General features: G+C 46.6%; 1 protein-coding gene across 1 annotated transcript in view; it reads right to left on the bottom strand.

Annotated features, from left to right (window-relative positions):
• Positions 1–273: 273 nt before the first annotated feature.
• Positions 274–20,064, bottom strand: part of CPLX1 (complexin 1) — a 192,332-nt gene continuing 172,541 nt past the window's right edge. The window contains exon 3 of the mRNA XM_065405931.1: positions 274–471. Within this exon, the coding sequence (XP_065262003.1) occupies positions 274–471 (198 nt within the window). The remainder of the gene's footprint in view (positions 472–20,064) is intronic.

Genomic DNA, 20,064 nt, shown 5'->3' with positions numbered 1-20,064 from the left:
ATTTAACATACATAGTACTATGGCTTATAATAAAAGTTGTGTAGACTGCAGCTCGTTAATCCTTACATCCATTCAGAGGCGTCTACTGGATGTGACTATGTACAAAATAGGAATGGATGGAATCTCAGGGGGCCAGGGGAGAGGTTGGAGAGGGGGGTTAGAGTGGGGGAAGAGGGTGGGGTTGTGTGATGTGTGGCAAGATTGTAAATTCTCATTGGAGAAATGAGAAATCCATTGCTTTACTGTTCATGACAGTCTAACAGGCTGCAGCCGTTACTTCTTGAACATGTCTTGAAGAGGGCCAGGTAGATATTTGATGACTGTGTCTAGAATGCTCTCCTCTTCCTCCTCTTCCTCATCCCCACAGCCGGGGGGTATGGCCTTCTTTGGACGCGTCAGACTCCCCTCGGCATTGGCTTCCAGCGCGGCCTGGGCCTCGGCTTCTCTTTCTTCCTTCTTCTTTATCCCGTACTGCAGGGGGAAAGAACACACTGTCAGACACCCAGCGAACAGAGCGGCGGAGGGGGTCCGTCAAACATTGACATTTGCTCTGACAAGGCTCCCGACTCACCGCAGCACATGGTGTTAAATAATCATGAACCTTTAAATAGGAGCTCGCTTCCAAATGTCAGCTCAGCCCTGCTGTAGAAACCTGAGGTGCCAATGAAAATAAAACTGTGCCTCTGACTGCTGCAATATCTGCATAATGGTTAGCAGCCTTCTGTTCCCTACATAGGGAGCAGAGATATCCTGTTAAAAGCAGCCCCTCCTAAGCATTGCCCGTTACTCTAATGGTTATATCCCTCACCAGGACAATACAAACTTGTGTTTTTTAAACTTTAAAACGTTTAGGTGGCATTATCCATAGCGCTCAGTGTTAGCATAAGAGTGTGTCTACATGGAGGCACTCAGGCTACGGCTTCACTACAGGGGGGGGTCGATTTAAGATACGCAAATTCAGCTACGCGAATAGCGTAGCTGAATTCGACGTATCGCAGCCGACTTACCCCGCTGTAAGGACGGTGGCAAAATCGACCTCCGCGGCTTCCTGTTGACGGCTCTTACTCCCACCTTCGCTGGTGGAGTAAGAGTGTCGATTCGGGGATCGATTGTTGCGTCCCGATGGGACGCAATAAATCGATCCCCGAGAGGTCGATTTCTACCCGCCGATTCAGGCGGGTAGTGTAGACCTAGCCTTAGGAAAGTTAATCTGAATTCACTTTTAAAGTGGATTAGTTAAACCACATTAAATGCCTGGGTGGATGCCCCTATTCAGTATTTACAGTGGCCTGAATATAGTTTAGCTTAATTCGCTTTGAAAGTGAATTAAGTTAAACCAAATTCAGGAAACTTTAATTCGGAAGAGCATCCATACAGGGGTTTAATGCAGGTGAACTAATGCACTTCAAATTCACACCTTCAGTCAAACTGGAATAACTTTCCTGAGGCCAGGTCTACACTGCAAACCTGAATCGCTATAACGACGTTGCTCAGGGCAGTGAAAAATCCACACCCCATAGCGATGTAGTTATACTGACCTAGCCCCCCCATGTAGACAGCGCTGTACAATTGAGAAGGACTCGACGCAGCACAAGACTTTGGTATGTCTAGACTACAGGGAATACACCGGCATCATTACAGGGCTGGAGCTATGCCAGCATAACCCCATCATGTAGACACAGCCTACACTGATTGAAATGATTTTTCTGTCGGTGCAGGAACACCACCTCCCTGAGCGATGGTTGCTAGGTTGACGGAAGCATTCTTCTGTTGACCTACACCAGGAGTCAGATCAGCAAGTTACAGTGCTCAGGGGTGTGGATTTTTCACACCTGTGACCAAGTAGCTATGCCAACCTCAATTTTAAGTGTAGACCAGGCCTTCATTTTCTATCCTGGGGCCAGATGGTAATAGCACTGCGGAGAAAAAAATGATTAGCCGCCAACAGCAATCCATGAAAGCAGGGGGGTGAGTTTAGCAGAACCGATGTGGCCCTGAACCTCACCTCTTCCTTATCCTTTAGATAGGAATGAGACCTTTGAGCTCAAAACATACCTTCTTCTGAGCTGCAGCCTCTGTAGGCACAGCAAGCTTCTGTACTCCTGTGTACGAATCGGACTCATTACTGTTTGAACAGAAACAGTGGAGATTGCTACTCTCCCTGAGAATTAAAGTCACAAAGCCGAGACTCCCGAATTTTATTCTAGGGTTCTATATTTAAACAACAGCATTCACCAGAGGAAGGTCAGACCGGCCAGACTGGGTCAGACCAGGGGTCCAGCTAGCACAGGATCCTGTCTATGACAGTGGTCAGAACCAGGTGTTTCAGAAGCTGGCATAAGATTGGAAAGGTCTTGGCTTCCAAGATCTGGGTTTGACCCACCTCAAGGAGTAATTTCTGTATCATCACTCCCAATTCCCCGATGGCCATTACACTTTTCAGGGTATTTTCAGATGTTCCTGTTACTTCCAGAAGAAGTTGCTTTGAGCTTACAGGGATATTAGAAAAAGCACTTCAGCTCCAACAGTTATGGACAAACCTACAGCATCCAAAATACCCTTAAGCCACTCTTGTAGGCTCACCTTCATTTCAATGTAGTTGAATTGATGAAGAGGAGTCTAGGGGTAGGTTAGATTTTCTATGAAACAACCTGTCTGCCTGCTCTGAATGCATCCATATCCTTTCCTTCCATTTTGCCCACATTCTAATTAAAGACCTGAATGGAATTAAGATTAGATTTGATACAGCAGATTCACAGAGTGACTAACTAGCCTGAACCTCTGTAAAGGCCAGCAAAACACTTTGCAAGAATAAGTGTTTTTGAAAAGAAAATTACATGGGATTTCAAAGAGATCAAAGGATTAGAGTGGCACAAAGTGCTCAGTATTTTCCTGGTATCATTAGTACTGTGCTGTTGAATAGGCACGCTGCAGATGCACTTTTCATGATTTGCTCTTTTTATTTCTCCCATTACATAAAGCTGGCGTAATTTGTTGTAATGCCAACAATTCATCGCCATTCTCTCTCAAACTCTCTGACACCAAAGTGTGGCAGGTCTCATCAAGAAACTCTGAAACATTTTTTATTGAAGAAAAGTTTTCCTGCCTTCCCTCCCCCTCACCATTAAGTTTTAGAGTGACAGATTCCCAAAATGAATACGGGAGATTAAAGGAACGCTTTCCTTAAAGTCCAATTAATTGCAAATGCCAGCCCCGTTTTATGTGTGTGTCGGGGATATTCGTCTCATTACTTTACCTCCATTTGATGCCAGGCAGCACTCAAATATCCTCCATTCAAATCCAATGACATTTCATGGAAAGGTTATTTAAGACAAATTATTCCTTAGTTAGGTGAGGGGCCAATGGCAGCATTTTACTGCCTGCATGAGCCAAAAGATGGGATGCAGAAGGAATTTCCACTAGTGGGGCATTACAACGGAAACGACTCCAATTTTTGCCCTCAAGAAAGGCAATGATGTTGCTTTAAATTGACTCTTACTCCTAGCCAATGACAGACACATGTCACTACTTATCCCACAGTGCACTGCATCCACAGGCTTTGCCTTGCCAGCCAAAGGAGAAGAATTTAAAGAGAAAACAATGATACATTTCTTTGCATCTCAATGTGCTTTCCAAAGGAAGGGCAGTAGCATTCTCCCCACATTATAGATGAAGGTTCAAACTTCTACCCTGTGATGTTATGATAGAAGAGACTGGAGTGTGTGATAAATGACTGCAGTGTGTTTTGTTGCATGTCACTCCATAGCAGATGGATTATGATTTTTTTCCCACTATAAAACCTGTTTTTAAGGATATGTTCCCACTGTGTGCCTCAAATACACCATTCTTAAATAAAGAAAACTGGGGGGAAAGCCAGCAAAACAACAACAAAATTATATCACCTGTCACCATGGGACATCAACAGGGCTTGAACACCAGACTTTCAGATGACCACCACAAACCTCTACTACTTGAGCTAAAGGAATAACTTTCCCCCACCTCCATGGGCCTGATTTTCCAAGGTGACCTGCACCTCCTATTGACATCAAGCATCACTTTCTGAAATCCATGCATCATTTTATTTTTAACAAGCCTTCATTTCCATGTTGATGACTAGCCTGGTAACCATCATGTGGTTTAATTCTGTCACCTTCTCAGCCAGCACAAATTAAGGGGACAGCCAGATCCTTTACGCTTGGAACTGCAGACTGCTGCTTTAATGGGGCGAGGCACTGCATAGAAACATCGCAGCTTTGGGGGAGACATAGTATTGGCTACGGTGAAGTGTCAGCAAGAAAAAGAAACAAACCATATGGCCATCTACCCATATGACTCAGGGTTAGAACTAGTTGAGAAATTTTCGACAAAACATTTTTTTGTCAAAAATGCCAGTTCATGGAAACTGAAGCTTTTCATGGGAAAGGGTCAGCCAGGATGCAATTTTCAACCTGAAAGTTAAAAAAAAAAAAAAAAAAAAAAAAAACTTTCAAAACATTTTGATATTTCAAAACAAAACAATTCTGGCCTTCCTCCTCCAAAAAACTGTCTTTAGAAATTTAAGCTGCGTACATAAATAAATGGAGGGCGGAAATCAAAGTGAATGTTTTGCTTGACACAAACCAATATTCCCCCCCCCCCCCCCGATTTTTAGTTCACGGAAATTTTTGAGCTTTCGACTTTTCATCCCAAGTTTGGATGGGAATTTTTTTTCCTGATCTCTCGAAAATGTCAGGGGCTGGGAAAACCATTTCCTGCCCAGTTCAATCAGGGCCCAACCCTGCAAATACTTAAATGAGAGACTGCATTCATGGGAGTGACCCACTGTAATATGGCTTTAGCCAACAAAGTCACATTGTAGGCCTGATTCGGGAAGGTACTTAAGCACGGGCTTCACTTTAAATAAGTGAGTAGTCTGATTAATCACATGATTAAAGTGAGACATCATGCTGACCTGGGTCCTGTGGTGGTAGAACTGGGCTCTATTATGGGAGTGATGGTTTCACTTCCCTGCAAGACTACTGATACCATACTCCAGTTCTCTAGAATAGCAGTAGAGAATTGCTTCTCTTACGGCTGTCATCTGCTGAATGATTCCCCTTGCATTTAAATGGTTTCAACATATTACTTTTGTACCAGCCACACTAAATAATAATACAGCATGAGACATTTTTCTGTGCATTTCTCTCCGTGGGCTGCTCTGTGTAGTTCAGTTAGCTGACAAATGTTAGATAATCTCCATCAAATATGCACATCCCTATACATGCCTTTCGACTGAAATCCCTCTCTCATCCTTTGGTTACACCAGAGCTCCGAGTGGGCGAACTGGTTCCACCCACTGTGTTATTCCTGATTTCTCTATTCTGCAGTGGTCGTCGGAGACTTTGTGGCTCTGTGACAATGAAAGGAAAATGCAGAGATTCTAAGTATGCCTTTTGATAACTCTCAAATGTTTTTGTCTTTCCGAGTGCCAGTAGCCTGAAAAAGCAGATGTCTTTCTACATGCCACAACAGCTGCACGGTTTCAATCATGTCCTGCACGGAGGGCGGCATTCACCCTGTGCAGAGGGCCAACACAAAGGTTCTTCACCACTTACGCTGCAAGTTCAGTCAATAGAGTGGGGTGGGGACTGGCTTGTTTACAGTGCTGTAGAGCTGGGAGTCCTGGATGTCACTGCTCCTACATGTTTGTCTGTTCTTCCCCAGAAGCTGGCATGTGATTATCCACAGAGCGTCCACAAGCTGGGCTACACAGTCTCGGGGCCGAGGGAGAGCCATGAGCCATTGCCATGCAACTCTGCTCTGACTGGACTGTAAAATGCAGCTTGTGTCAGGCAGCACAGCATAAGGTGTGATAGCTAGACTAGGCAAGCACACATCCCCGGCTGCAGGAATGGAAGCATTGCCTCATGAAACCTGATGTGATCATTATGCACTTCAGTCTGAAGTCAGCAAAGAATTTATGCACGTGCGTAACTGTAGGCACATGGGTAAGTCCCACTGGCTTCATTGGGAATGAAGCACATTTAAGCGTTTTGCTAAAACAGGACCGTGGGCAATGAATCAGGATTAGAGCAACTGAGAAGGACAACAAGAGACTGCATGCCTCTAGTCAGGGCTGAATGGTCAGCCAAAGAATTCCTTCCCCATGTTTAGCCCTGGACTATCCATTCCATAGGTGTGCTGGCTGCCCCCCATAGCACCCCACCACCACCTAGCTCTTATACAGAGCTTTCCACCAGCAGATCTCAAAGCGCTTTCCAAAAGGAGGTCGGTACTATTATCCCCACGTTACAGATGTCTCATCTCTCCTTACACAGCCCAGTCTGTTCTTCCCCATTCACCTTCGTTCCCACAAAACCAAAAGAGAACAACCAAAAATTGCTCTTTTTTTTAAATAAAAGCAGAAAACATGAAAAAGCATGTTCTGAAAGATTGTCGAGGATGTTTTCTGTTTAATTGTGTTTATGAGGGGCTTTAGATTGGCAGCAGAAGCGAAACCAGTGTGACCGCTACTCCTGCGAGGATCTTCCTGTCGCAATTACGAATTCTGGCGACCGCATGGGCACTGCTCAAATTGAAACAAATTGACAGTGCCAGCTGGGCTGCAGTGCTGACCTGTAGTTCCATATGCACCGAAACACGCACATTAGAGGGGAGGGGGGAGTGAAAAAGCGATGCTTACAAGAGCTAAAAATCTGGTTTTGCATCTAGTGAAATTGACTTAGCTTCCCCAGGTGAATAACAGCTTCCGCAGGTAGCGAAAAACATGTCAGTTTCGCTTCAGCTGCAAAATGATTTGAATGCTCATCAGGCACCTTTCCATTTAAACTATATTCTGTGATTGTCCTGGAACAAGCAACCAATTATATAGATTCGGAAAGGTTTGCTTGACATTCCACTTGTTTGTTTCTTATATAAGCTTGTCTCAGAATCAGCTGCTGTCATCCTGTGCAATTTACTTGACAGGTAATGAAATTAAAATAAACATTGTGGGCCTGACTGGGGAAAACTGCTAAATATGCTCAGATTCAGTGAGTTAATATATTAATTGGGTGGTCTCCGGAAATATCCATGCCAACTCCCATCATGATTAAAGAATAATTACCATTTTGCTCTGTAACCATTTCAAACTATTTCAACTCTTTTTTGGCAGTTAATTATTTTGCTCTCACCTAAACTATGATTTGGGGTCCTTGCAAAGCAGAAGTTAACGCACTAAAAATATTTCCCGCTGCAATTTCTCTCAAGTTACTCCACGGCAAGCCAGGGTGTGAATCTACAGCACCCCGGCTTGCCGCGGTAACATCCCATGTGGACCCAGCTACTGAGCAGTGAAAGTTCCAGACTGAGGGTTGGTTACTACGGGACTTTCGCTGCACTGTAGCAGGGTCGCTGTAGATTCACACCCTGGCTTGCTACATAGAATCATAGAATATCAGGGTTGGAAGAGACCTCAGGAAGTCATCTAGTCCAACCCCCTGCTCAAAGCAGAGACTCAGTAACTCGCCAGGTAGCCACGTTGGGTGTTTATGTTCAGAGCAGCTGTTGGAAGAAATGCTCAAGTTGCCGCAAAGTTAAAAAACCATCTAAGAGGAACCAGCAGCCAAAAATACAAATGTCCCTTCAGTGGGTGAGATCTCCAGCTGGTGTTAATTGGCAAGGAACTTGACGTTGCTCCATTGAGGTCAATGAGACAGATTCCCAGCTAGCGTAAACCAGTGTCACTCGATTTATGGCACTGGGGTGATACCAGCTTAAGGATCTGGTCCATTATCGCTTAGCCCAAATATGAAAGATTTCCTTAGCTGAACAGTATGGGTCTGTTGGTTTGGTTTTTGCTATTTTGTTTGTATTCATTAATTTAACTCCATAATGAAACTCAGACAAGTCAGAGGGGGAGAGAAATAACATGGAAAAATATTGGTGAGACGTTTTACTGTGGAAGAGCTAAACGGATCCATTTAATTTCTGGCTCTGGTGAGGGTTTATGAAGTCAGCACATTAAAAGGATTCACATGTGGTCATCCCAAATGACTCCGGACGGGCTGCCATACTAAACAGAGCCTGGCAGTCTCGGTACTGTGGTGGGTTGAATGGAGAAAGGAAGGTGGAGAAAGGATTTTTAGATAACATAATGGGGTATATATTTAGCACAGCACACTGCGACTTATGCAACTTTCAACGGCTCCCCGGGCACAGCACTAAAACATTTCCCTGAGTTTGAATTTTCGTATCATGCAGCCCTGTAGATTTCTGTGCTGAGTCGTTCCCATGTTTATTAAGTTTATTAATGGTAGAAAAAAGCCAGGCAGACCCTGGAAAACGTGCTCCAAGGCCAAATGGTCCGGTTGGGCATGCACAACTCAAGAGCAAAGCAGGCAGGGTGCAAAAGAGACAGGAAATAAAATACCGGGAAAGATGGGGAAAAGGACAGGGGGTTGTTTGGTGAGGGGCGGAGTTTTGGATCTCATCCCCTCCCGTCTCTTCTATCTGTCCTTCCATTTACAGCTGCTTAGTGCCTGAGGTGAGCTTGGCAACTGAGCGACGTGGGAGCAGAACTTGCCACTAGGGGGCTGCGCGCTGCAGAGCTTCTGGCCGCTCAGCTCATTGCATGTAGACCAATGTCTCCTTGCATCCCTCCACTCATCCCCTTCTATTTCTGGGACTCCCTGCAACTCCCCTCCCCCTGCCTCCTGGTAGGGGCTCTGTGTGCCCCCTACTTCCCTTCCACCACATGCCAGGAGATCTGTGTGTCCCCCCTGGGTTCCCCTCCCACCCCTCCATGCGAGGGGCTCTGTGTCCTCCCCCGGGTTCCCCTCCCACCTCTCCATGCCAGCCAGTCTGTTCATTCCACCACAATAAGATTTAGAAGCAGGATACGTGCACTGCCAGGCATTGAAAGAAAAACCCAAAGGGGATGTTCTGCGCATTCCTCCCCCTGCGCCCATGTGGCTGTGTTTTGCTTTGCCAGCATTTTCGAGCACGTCCATGGCAGACACCCATGTTTGTTTCTCCAGCGGACTTTGCTCAGGCTTGCATTTTTCAGAGTGTGTTACGCCCCGATCACTTGCACGGGCAGATTTCTAAGCTTCTCTTAATTCACAGCTAGTTTGCAGCTGTGTCTTAGTGGCTCCCTGTTCTTCCGCATGTTTTGGCATTAAGGTGAAATGGTTCTTTCCCTCAGTATCTATTTTTTGCTCCTGTTCTGAAACCCCCTTGTAATTTTACATCCTAATTATCCCAAGGGATGACCCCGCTGCCACAAGCAGGCAGTGATCTAGAGATATGCCAGACAGCTGGGGAGAAATGAGACAGCCCTGGTGCTAATTAGCTCCTGGGAGGAGCTGGACGGACTGCTAGCCAGTAGCACAGCTCTCAGGTTTCAATCCTACCCCACCGAAGTCAATGGGAGTTGTTCCACTGCCTTGTATGGAAGCACAATCATGTCCTTCGCTCACCAATCAAGGTACCAAACGCATGTTTGTTTTGATTTAGGGAAGTTATTACTATTGTTTCACTATGAAGGCTTTAAAAAACGGGCTCAGATCTGTATGTCATTGATGAATGCTATGGATTTCCATGCCACTACGTGCATCAATATAGGGCCCAGTTCTGCAAGGCACGTAAGCACCTGTTTAATGTTAAGTACGTGAGGTTGAAGTCAATGGGACTTCATTATGTCATGCATATGTGTAAGTGCTTGCTCAATTCATAGATTCATAGACTTTAAGGCCAGTGGGGATCATTAAATCATCCAGTCTGACATCTCGTATAACAAAGCCCGGAGAATTTCATCAAGTTCCTCCTGTACTGAGGCCAATTACTTGCATGTGACTGACGCCTCTCTTCCAGAAAGGCAGCCAGTTTGGAACGGGAGACCTCAGGAGATGGAGAATCCATCACCTCCTCAGCAGTTTGGTCCACAGTCAATCAGTTGGTGCCTTGTGAAGGCGTAAACAGGCACCAAAGGGCTTTGGATCAGGCCCAGAGTGACTGACTGAATCATTCAAAGGGGATCTGAGAACAAAGCCCCGGTATTGAGCCAAGTACTGCCTGTGGGTTATTATTCCAATGAACTGGCATTCCAGCTCATAGGCCTCTGTTACCAGCCCTACAGGGAGCACCACTGGAAGTGTCTTTGAGGGTTTGTTAGCCCCACCCCCCCAAGTACAGTTCCACCCAACCCCATGGTCACTACTCAGGCAGCTAGCATGAGCTATTTCCAGGTGCTAGCTCATGTCTATCTTCCTTCCAGGCAATGACTCATCCCAACTGCTGGGTGGATATACCTCAGCGAGAGACCCAGGTTCAAATCCCTGCTCCAAACCAGTCAGAGGAGGTACTTGAACCTGGGTTTCACGTACCCCAGGATAGATCCTTCACCCCTGGGCTATTGGGTATCCTAGTCTCACACACTCTTCCACCAGAAATTACATCCTGGATCTGCCACCCCTGCCTGACACAAGGCTCATCAAAACCAATATGTTTCCACAGTTTCAGGTTTGATGAACTGGCTTTTTCAGACCAAAAAAAAAAAAAAAATCATCGACAAAGTCCAGGCTACCTCAAGTTTTCAGCTTGGGAACAAGCGCTGCTCTCTGTGAAGGGTGAAAACGACTCTTTCACAGATCCCGTTTTTCTGTCGGAGGATCAGCCTGGGTGCTGGTGGACTCAACAGGCACCAGAAATGAGAAAGGAAACTGAGCAACGTTCAGAAAATCAAGGCTTTCAAAAACTAACGACTAAAATGTACTTATTGACTTGCTGTTCAGTGTCTTTGAATAGTCGGTGTGCCCCCCCGTCGAGTTGGCAGTGGATCAGGTCTGCCTTCAAGTTCTCCAGGCTGTGTGCTGGGATCAGATTTGACCCATGGCAACACTATGTCAGGAGTAGGACCAAGCCGCTGGTTCTGAGACGGTAAGTTCTCTGAGGCACAGACTGTGTTTTTATTAGATATATGTACAGCCCCTAGCACAATGAGATCCCAGTACTGCCTGGGGCCTCTGCTAGCTCCTGCAACACAAACAACAAAGATTGCTACTTAGATCAGGACCAAGGCACAACCATGGGGATAAGCAAGCCCGGCCACTCTCCACAGCACTTCTGCAGAGTACAGAAAATGGTGTCTGGTGCTTTAACAATTACAAAGCTATTTTGGGGGAGCGGAAATCGCTGCAGGCCCATTCAGTGGTAGGAACTAATTATTTCTGAAGAACAGGGATTGTGATGTGTCCTTGCTGTTGGAGCTTCGAAACAAAACAGACAGCAAGAGAGATGGCCAGAGCGAGAGAATGAAAGACATAATGGATGAGCCAAATGACTCCTTAAAAGTAATGGACACAAGCTGAAGGGAAGGGAGAAGACGCAATTATAACAGACAGGAGGCATCTGCACTGGAAGTTAGAATCCCATTTCCTACTGGTTTTCATACACACTCAATTCTGCGTCCCGATCACTGATACTTAGAGTATCCAGGTTCCGCCCCTGGACCAGTGATGTTGTATATTGTTGCACAGAACATTTATTCCTGGGTGGGAAGGGGGGACTGATTTGCTTCATCAAGCAGTGCAACAATTTGCATCCAATTCTTTTTATATGCAAATGGTGCAAAGTCCTGGAGCTACACACACACATACACACACCAGGCTCAAGGCATCAACCCCAAATACACCTGCTTCCTGCCTCCTCCCAGTACAGCTAGAACAAATTAGAGCTGTCCAATCTATTATAAGCACCCAGGATGCTCCATTAGGCACAGTCATCTGCTTTGCGAGACCCTGCTTGCCAGGTGTGAAGAGCTCTATTTTCCTTTTCACAGTCTCATCCATTATCTTCTCAATTATTGCAGTAGCTCTGGAGTGCTCATAACCCAGCAGCACATGTCTGGGCATGTTATGAGAAAGGCCCCATGTGGATGTTCCTGGCTCAGCGCTGGGAGGAGCCGTTAGCTCGGCTTTCCCAAGTGACGTTGATGCCGTCAGCCAGCAAACGAGAACACCCGTCTGCCCCCTCAGAGGAGACTAGGAGCTCATCTGCAGCTTGGAGAGGCTCAGGGATTGTTACTGCTCTGTGTTGCTGAATTTGTGCTGGTTGGACACGCAATTCTGAGGATTGCTGCATTGATCACAAGAACCTTCACAAACCATAAATCAAAGTCAAGTGACATTCAGAAGCTAAATCCCAAGTGGCTAATTCTTCTGGAGGTCAGCGATTGGCAGCTGAATTATTTAAACTCTCCCTGTATGGGCCCTTCAGAATTTCTAGGGAACCGCTAATAATGAATTAAAAAACGTTTGAAATGTGTTCTGTCTCTGGCGTGTTACATTTGTTTTCAAGTAGGTGCAGTTGATCTTCACATTACAAGTCTATGCTGTACTGTACATTTGATAAAAGTGCTCAAAGTACTTTGAATGTAGTACCCACTAAGAAAAAGTGACAGAGCACAGTACATATGACCACAATAGGAGAGTGAAATCAAAAGGTATCGTAGGAAGTCTTCAGATATGTTAAGGCTTGTTATAAAGAGGACTGTGATCAATTGTTCTTCATGTCCACCGAAGGTAGGACAAGAAATTATGAGCTTAATCTGCAGCAAAGGACACTTAGAAAGATTTTCCTAGTATCTAACCTAACTATACAGGTAGTTAAGCTCTGGAATGGGCTTCCAAGGGAGGCTGTGGAATCTCCATCACTGGAGGTTCTTATGAACAGGTTGGACAAACACCTGTCAGGGATGGTCCAGGTTCTCTAGCTCCTGCCTCAGCTCAGGGGTCTGGATTAGGTGACTTCTCGAGGTCCCTTCCAGCCCTACATTTCTATGATTCTATGAAGTGCGATTATTGCCCAGAAGACATTAAGTCCCTCTCCAGCCCAAATTCACTTTCCCAGTTGAGATCCACTCCCACAGAGGCTGCTCCCTCTTCAGCCTATGTTCATACATTGCCACCTTCATTATAGACGCTAAGCACCTCACATAAGTAACATCCCTGCAAGGTAGGGTAACATTATTCCCATTTTACAGAAGAGAAACTGAGGCCCATGAGATAAAGTGACCTGCCTGAGATCACACAGGAAACCAGTGGCAGAGCTAGGACCTGTCCAGTGCCTTACCCACAAGACCATCCTTCCTTCTCTGTAGATACCTTCACACTCACTGAAGACTCTTCTCAAACAGAAGCACACGTCCTGCTCACCAAAATGACGCTGTTTGTCAACTGTATTCTTGGGAATGATGCCAGAGACCCACTGACTTTGTTATTGTTTCCTTCCCCAAGCCCTCTGCTCTCTTATGATCCAACAGGGGTGGGGAGCCTGCTCTTCCCTGGCTCTCTAAAGGAGAAGAAATATAATGAGGTTGTGCTGACTCCCCCTAGCTGAGCTTCAAAACAGAGCTGTCAGCCGGAGAGATAGGAAGGGGGCCAGCCAAGCATGAAGATGACCTTATGGACCTGTTAAAGCAGCAGCTGGGGAGAGCTGAGCATCGCTCAGCAGCCAGCCAAGGAAGGAAGCTTTCAGAAGCAGCAGCTGACCTGACGTCTCTATTTCTGCGATTCCCAGGTAAGGTGTCGTAGCACTTTCCCCTCTCCTGTGCAGCCCATATGTGGGAGTTACACTGGCCCCAATGCTGAAGTTCCCAGTGGGCCTTGCATCCTCTGTGCACGTGGTAGAGCAGCACTGGGAGATGTAACGGGGGGCCCCTAGTGAGTGCGATCACATCTTGCTCTAGTGATGGTCTCAGTGACTCTAAAATCTATTGCTGACTAGTAGCTAGCAGAGCATTCATCCAGCTCATGTGGCAGAGGCCAGGGCTTTTCTTGTTGAAGATGCTGGGTCTGATCTCCAGGGACCAGTGGTTCATTACACCATGAGCTCTCTGAACTCCTGGGGGCAAAGCTGGAGGGAACACGGCCCCCCAGGATGACCTTCCCCTTGGATAATGGAGCCAGCTATCATGCTTCCATCAGTGCTATTCCAGGTGTGGTGCAATCCGGACGGCACAGAATTTTTTCGGGCAGACGGGGACATGGAATGTTCATGGACGCACATTCCAATGGAATTCCAATGGAGCATCGGGTCAATATGTGCTCGGCACCAATGATGCCATTGCAAGGAAGCCCAAAGTGTTGCTTTGCGGCGCCTCTCATAAAGGAAGTCTGTCTTGAATAGCTTCCTTAAGTGGAAGGGATTATCGGACACACATTTTGACAGTGCGTTAGGCTCATCCAAAGGTTCCGTTTATTTATTTATTTATTTTTCAATTGCCTCTTCCAATTTTTCTGCATCGGTTTTGCAGTCCGGGCAGCAAGGCACAGTCCTGCTTTGCTAAAAGCTCCGGTGAGGTGAGCTAGGCGATTATCTAGTACTTGTTGTGAGGCGAGTTCGGTTTTCTAGGCAGCGCTCTTGGGATTTTGTTGAATACAATCAAACTGTACCTTTCCCCCTTGTGTGCATCTTCTCATTATAACACTCTTCCCGATAATACATCTGAAGAGACCATGGGGCTGAGTCAAGACTCACTAAAATCAAAGGTGATTAATCAATTATTTTCAACCCTTTGAATTGAACTTCACTCTGAAATGCAAAAAATGCTTTTAAATCCCATTAGAAAAGCAAGGAAGAGTAAAAACCCTTTTATGGGAAAGAAGAATAAAGCTTCCAGCAGCCAAGATAATTCAATAGGATCATACTGCATGTTTATTTATTTGTCACAGCCTTTAAACAACAATAATGCCCAGCTCTTTCCATTGGTAGAGCTCAAAGCACTTTACAAAGGAGGTCAGGATCATTCCCCGTTTTATAGAGAGGGAAACTGAGGCACAGGGAGATGAAATTACCTGCCCAAGATCACCCAGAAGACCATAAACAGGAAGAGCATGCAGGTCACCTGACTCCCAGTTCAGTACCTGACCCACCAGGCCCCAAAGAAGTGAGAGAATGGGTCAGTCATCAGAAGAGAGACTTCGGCTCAAGGCACCTGGGTCCTATCCTGTTTCATTGTATGAGCCTGGACCAGTCACTTCACCGCTCTGCGCACTGACAGCAGGAGGTGATTTACGGCGGGAAAGGGGGCTGAATTTATTTAATGTTTGTAAAGCACTTGGAAACCGTTGAATGACGGTCTCTGTGCAAGAGCAGTTGTGGTTGCATCTTGAACAACTTGAGGTAGCAAAATGAAAGAGAACTACAGTCTGAAAGGGGCCCTGTCGTGCCTTGTAGGACCAGAAGGTATTTAAAAAGCTTTTGGTATGGCAAAATTTGGTCCACAGAGCCTTTGTGAGGTGAGTTACTGAATAATAAAGACCCACAAATGCACCAACCTGCACCAAACTGGGAGGCAGTATAGCCTAAGGGACAGAGCACTGCACTGGGAGACAATGGTTCTATTCCCAGCTCAGCCACTGGCCTGCTGGGTGACCTAAGGCAAGTCATGGCTCCTCCCTGTGCCTCAGTTTCCCCATCTGTATAATGGACATGCTGATACTCATCTCCTTTGTAGTGCGCATCATCTTTATATAATGCAAACAATACCTAGCCCTTACGTATGCTAGAGAGAGTGTGATTTCAAGGGCACTGCTTGTACTTGAAATGACCAAGGAGTTATTTTCAAAATTACTAAAACCCCATGTCGGTCTTAAACTAATCTCTAACTATTAGGGGTTAGGAGGAGATTGACCCCTTGTGGGGCGGGGCAGACTGCCCCACATTTACCTACTGGGGGTTTCTCTCACCTTCTCTGGAAGCAGTTGGAGCTGGCCATTGTTGGAGATAGGGCTATTATTATTATGTGCAGTACGATTGGATCTAGAGTTCAGGTCGTTACATGGCCCCCACGTGCTAGGGGCTGTACAGACACAGTGAGAGACAGTCCCTGCCTCGAAGAGTTAACATGTGAAATACTGAAGCAGGTGGACCGTGGGGAGGGTAATCTGCTGCCTATATTGCATGGATAGACTCGGTGGAAGAGGGCCTACGGAGCCTCTGCTCTCTGGAATACATCAGGGTGGAGGGGGCTGTTTTGAGGAAGGTCTGGCTACTATATCTGCCCGTGCTGCCCCGCTCCAAGGTGTGACTGTTGTGGCTTACAGGCCTTTCTATCCCTGTAGGCCTCCACAGCAGGTCAGCAAACGAGAGCTAGTAGTAAAACAAACTGTAACTGTCTTGGGGCTGGGCCTTCCCAGTGGGCAGGCCTTGACTCTGCAATGCATGGGTGCCCTCTGGTCTCAGGGCGGGTGGGAGCTTCTTTTGTTTCTCCGGGGGAGGTGTCTTTTTTCTTTATATAAATAACACCTGGGGATTTTGTTAAAGCCAGGCCCTGAGCCTTGAAATAATCACCCTTACCCCTAACTCTTATCAGGTGCTCTTCCTCAGGAGATCACTATCACTCTCCCCCTTTCACAGATTAGGAAACTGAGGTGCCCAAAGTCACTGACAGAGCCGGGAATAGAACTCACATCTTCTAAATGCCAGTCCAGTGCTCAAGCCACACAGCTGTGCTGCAATGCAATGTATGAGCTATACATGAATAGGTGCTGCTACTCTTAAAGCAGTGCTCGCATACACCCCTGCCTGCATTACCCCAATGAGCTAGGCCATCATATAGCTGCCATCACCACAGCAGGAACCCTGTATTTCCCCTCCCTGACCAGTTAATATTCTGCCATGGGCAGGATTTATCCGTGAGCCTAAACTAGCCACACAAGCCTGCAGACCCAGACCAGTGTGTATCGTAGGCATTCCTAAATTACATGCTTTCCGTCGATTCGAGTCACTAAGCTTGTGTCTGTTGTGGCTAGATGTTCTTCAGCTATAAAATGAAATGTAAACCAAGTGCCTCAAACTCAAATATGTACACAAAATCATTTGTCTTTTAATAGCCCAAATTGATGCTGTCGATAAGTGCGGGGAGTCTTTTGTTGCAGGTTTTTGCTGTGCCACCGAGGAAAGCCTTTCAGGTCTCCGTCTTTATTGCCACAAAAGAGTCCTTTGTAAATGTGAACACTGCCTCTAAAACCAATTATAGCTGCAAGAGCTGCATAAATAGGCCTGTGCCGCATCCAAAGTACAGGCTAGGAAACTAGAACAAAGGCGGGATGGACAGGACAGCTGACTCATCGGCACAGGAGAATATGTAAAGTTTGATTGTTGGAGGAGAGCAGCCTTGAGTCAGAGTTCCGAGCAGCGCCCTGTGATAATGCTCTGGAGAACAAGGCATTGGAACACAAGCACTCTGGAGTAGTGGTGAGTTCACTGCAGGGATACTGGTGAAGAGGCACAGAATAGAGAGGAAAGTGTATAGTGAAAAGCAGCCCGTGAAGAGGGCACTTCTGTTCAGATAAGGGATGGGCAAGCTAGTCTGAATAAGACAAGAACTGATCTGAACCTCCATTCATCCCTTGAACTGAACTTCTGCAAAGGTTCAAAGAAGTTTCTACTTGCTACCTTGCGTCTTAGGATGCAGCCTACTCAGCCCTCCAGCATTGAGTCTGAAAATGTGTCCTTTAAAATGAATGGCTTAGGACAGGACGGGGGCAACCAAAGAGGTTATTGTCCATTCCTGTTGGGATCTAGGGAGCAGGGGGCAGCCCCAAAGTGAAGATGAGGCAGTGGGTATCTGAAATCCCCTAACAACAACACTACGGTGGGACCTGCAACATGCCCATGCCTCTGGAGCTACCACTTCCCTGCAGGTCCTGAGCAGTGCTGCCATCTGGCTCCCCATGGCTGCTTTCACCCCAAAGCACATCCTCCCAGGGCATCCCAATGGAATGGGAGCTATGCTGGAGCTGGGACAGAGGTGGTCAAGCAGTGGGGTTTGGGAGCATCTTGTGCAATGAAGAAAGGTATTTTTACTGTCAGCTTTTTCCAAACTGTGAAATGTATTTGGTAACAGAGCTGGTAACAGAGCCGGACATTTCCAATTCTGACATTTTTTCTGAGGAAAAAAAGGGATATATGTACTGCAAAAGTTTTTGAGAACATTTTCCCCATTTTTTTGACCAGCTCTGTTTAAAACTTACCACGTCGCCAAGGCCTATTGCTCTCCTAGGGTTGTTAGTGATAGGAATGGCAGCTTATCTTTTGACATTTGATCTTTGATCTAGATAAGTTCATGGAGGATAGGTCCATCGATAGCTATTAGCCAGGATCGGCAGGGATGGTGTCCCTAGCCTCTGTTTGCCAGAATCTGGGAATGAGCGACGGGGGATGGATCACTTGATGATTACCTGTTCTGTTCATTCCCTCTGGGGCACCTGGCATTGGCCACTGTCGGAAGACAGGATACTGGGCTAGATGGACCTTTGGTCTGACCCAGTATGACTGTTCTTATGTTCTTTATTTAGGTTGTGATTTTCAGAGGCTCAATAAGGATGAATGGAGTAGGGTGCCTGACCTCACATAGGCCCCGTTGAAAATCCCACCCTTAAATTAAATATTGCCACAATATTTCAGATGAATTATTCCTTCTCCTGCTGGATCTTCACATGTAGGAATCACCTCATTTCCTTATTCCCTGGACATCAGCGCCTCCAGATCTTAATGCCAGAAAAAAAGAGGGAAGGAAATCGGACTCCGGTGCATAGAGTCACATCCTGTTGATAAAAATAACAGGAGTACTTGTGGCACCTTAGAGACTAACAAATTTATTAGAGCATAAGCTTTCGTGGGCTACAACCCACTTCTTCGGATGCAAGCTTATGCTCTAATAAATTTGTTAGTCTCTAAGGTGCCACAAGTACTCCTGTTATTTTTGCGGATACAGACTAACACGGCTGCTACTCTGAAACCTGTCATCCTGTTGATAGACAGGGCCCATCACTGAAGATGCAACATTCCCCAGACGATTGCCCATCAATATTTCATCATACACCTGCCAGCAAACTGAGGCAGCCCCCAGGACGGCACATTAGTATTCAATGAAGACAGGTGGAAACTATATTTGTTTGGCCATTCTGGCTGTGTTTAGATTTTGGATTGCCTGGGATTCTCTCCACGTCAGCGTTTTCAAAGCAGACGTGGGACTCTCTATAGACTACAATCCATAATAACAGGGCAGGCGCTGGCTGTGCTGCAGTGGATGAGAAATAAGAGCACGTCTGAAAGGAAGGATTCTGGATGTAGAAAACTGTTTTGTTTTAATTAATTTAATTAGCAGCCATTAGTAGCGTTGCTCCTACTTTGCTCGGCAGCTTTCCCTGGTGGAATATCTTCAGGGAAGTTTGCATTTCTTTTCTTTTTTTAACAACACTTGAAAAACACAGACTGTGTCGAGACCGAGAACGGTGCCAGCAGCAGCAGCAGCACAAATGAGTCGGAAGCTCAAGGGCGAACATCCAACACAGCAGCCACAATGAGCCGCACAGTCGCAACAACAGGGATTGTTGTAAGAGATCTCCAGGACAAATGGCAGAGATCCTGGGTTGTCCCGTTAAAGGTCACGCAGCTGGCTATGCCCTCAGGGCCCAAGCCTCCTCTTTGAGCTGACGAGGTCTCTGTATGCCATTCCTAACAGGACATGACCATGCGCCTTTGATCTAGGGTGGGGGCAGCGATCTGAACCAGTCCTACACCTGGTACAGATGACTTCCCCTTCCACGCCAGCTCAGCTGTGCTAGCTAGTGCGTTATGGCGATGTAGCCAAGGGTCTGCCCACTCCCTGGCCTTGCCCAGCCGTTCCCCACCCACCTGCATGGGAGAGGGAGGAGCTGTGGCTGTTCTCCCATGCGCACAGCTGGGTGATGTGAGTGGTAGAAGAGAAGAGGTGGTGATGAGAAGAGAAGTCAGGAAGGTGATTTATGACTGAGCCCATCATGAGCACACTGTACGATGTAGGGCCAGACCAACCACCCCTCTCTCCTCCGGTAGCATCTCTGCAATCAGTGGGATCCACCCCACCTAAGCGTACAGTGGGCCAGGCCGTCCAGCCCCTCACATGCCAGGCCAGTGTTCTGAGGGCCAATCCAGATAGTAACTCCATCACCTCAGTCAACTGGGTGAATCTGGGGTGTTTTTTGCCGGGCTGCGTGGGTCGCCTTTGACAGCTGAGCATTGTGAGTGTCAATAGGA

Source organism: Emys orbicularis, chromosome 6 (assembly GCF_028017835.1).
Source record: "Emys orbicularis isolate rEmyOrb1 chromosome 6, rEmyOrb1.hap1, whole genome shotgun sequence".
Taxonomy (NCBI): Eukaryota; Metazoa; Chordata; order Testudines; family Emydidae; genus Emys; species Emys orbicularis.
The sequence above is the reverse complement of the archived record's forward strand: the minus strand, read 5'-3'. Positions and strand labels throughout refer to the sequence as shown.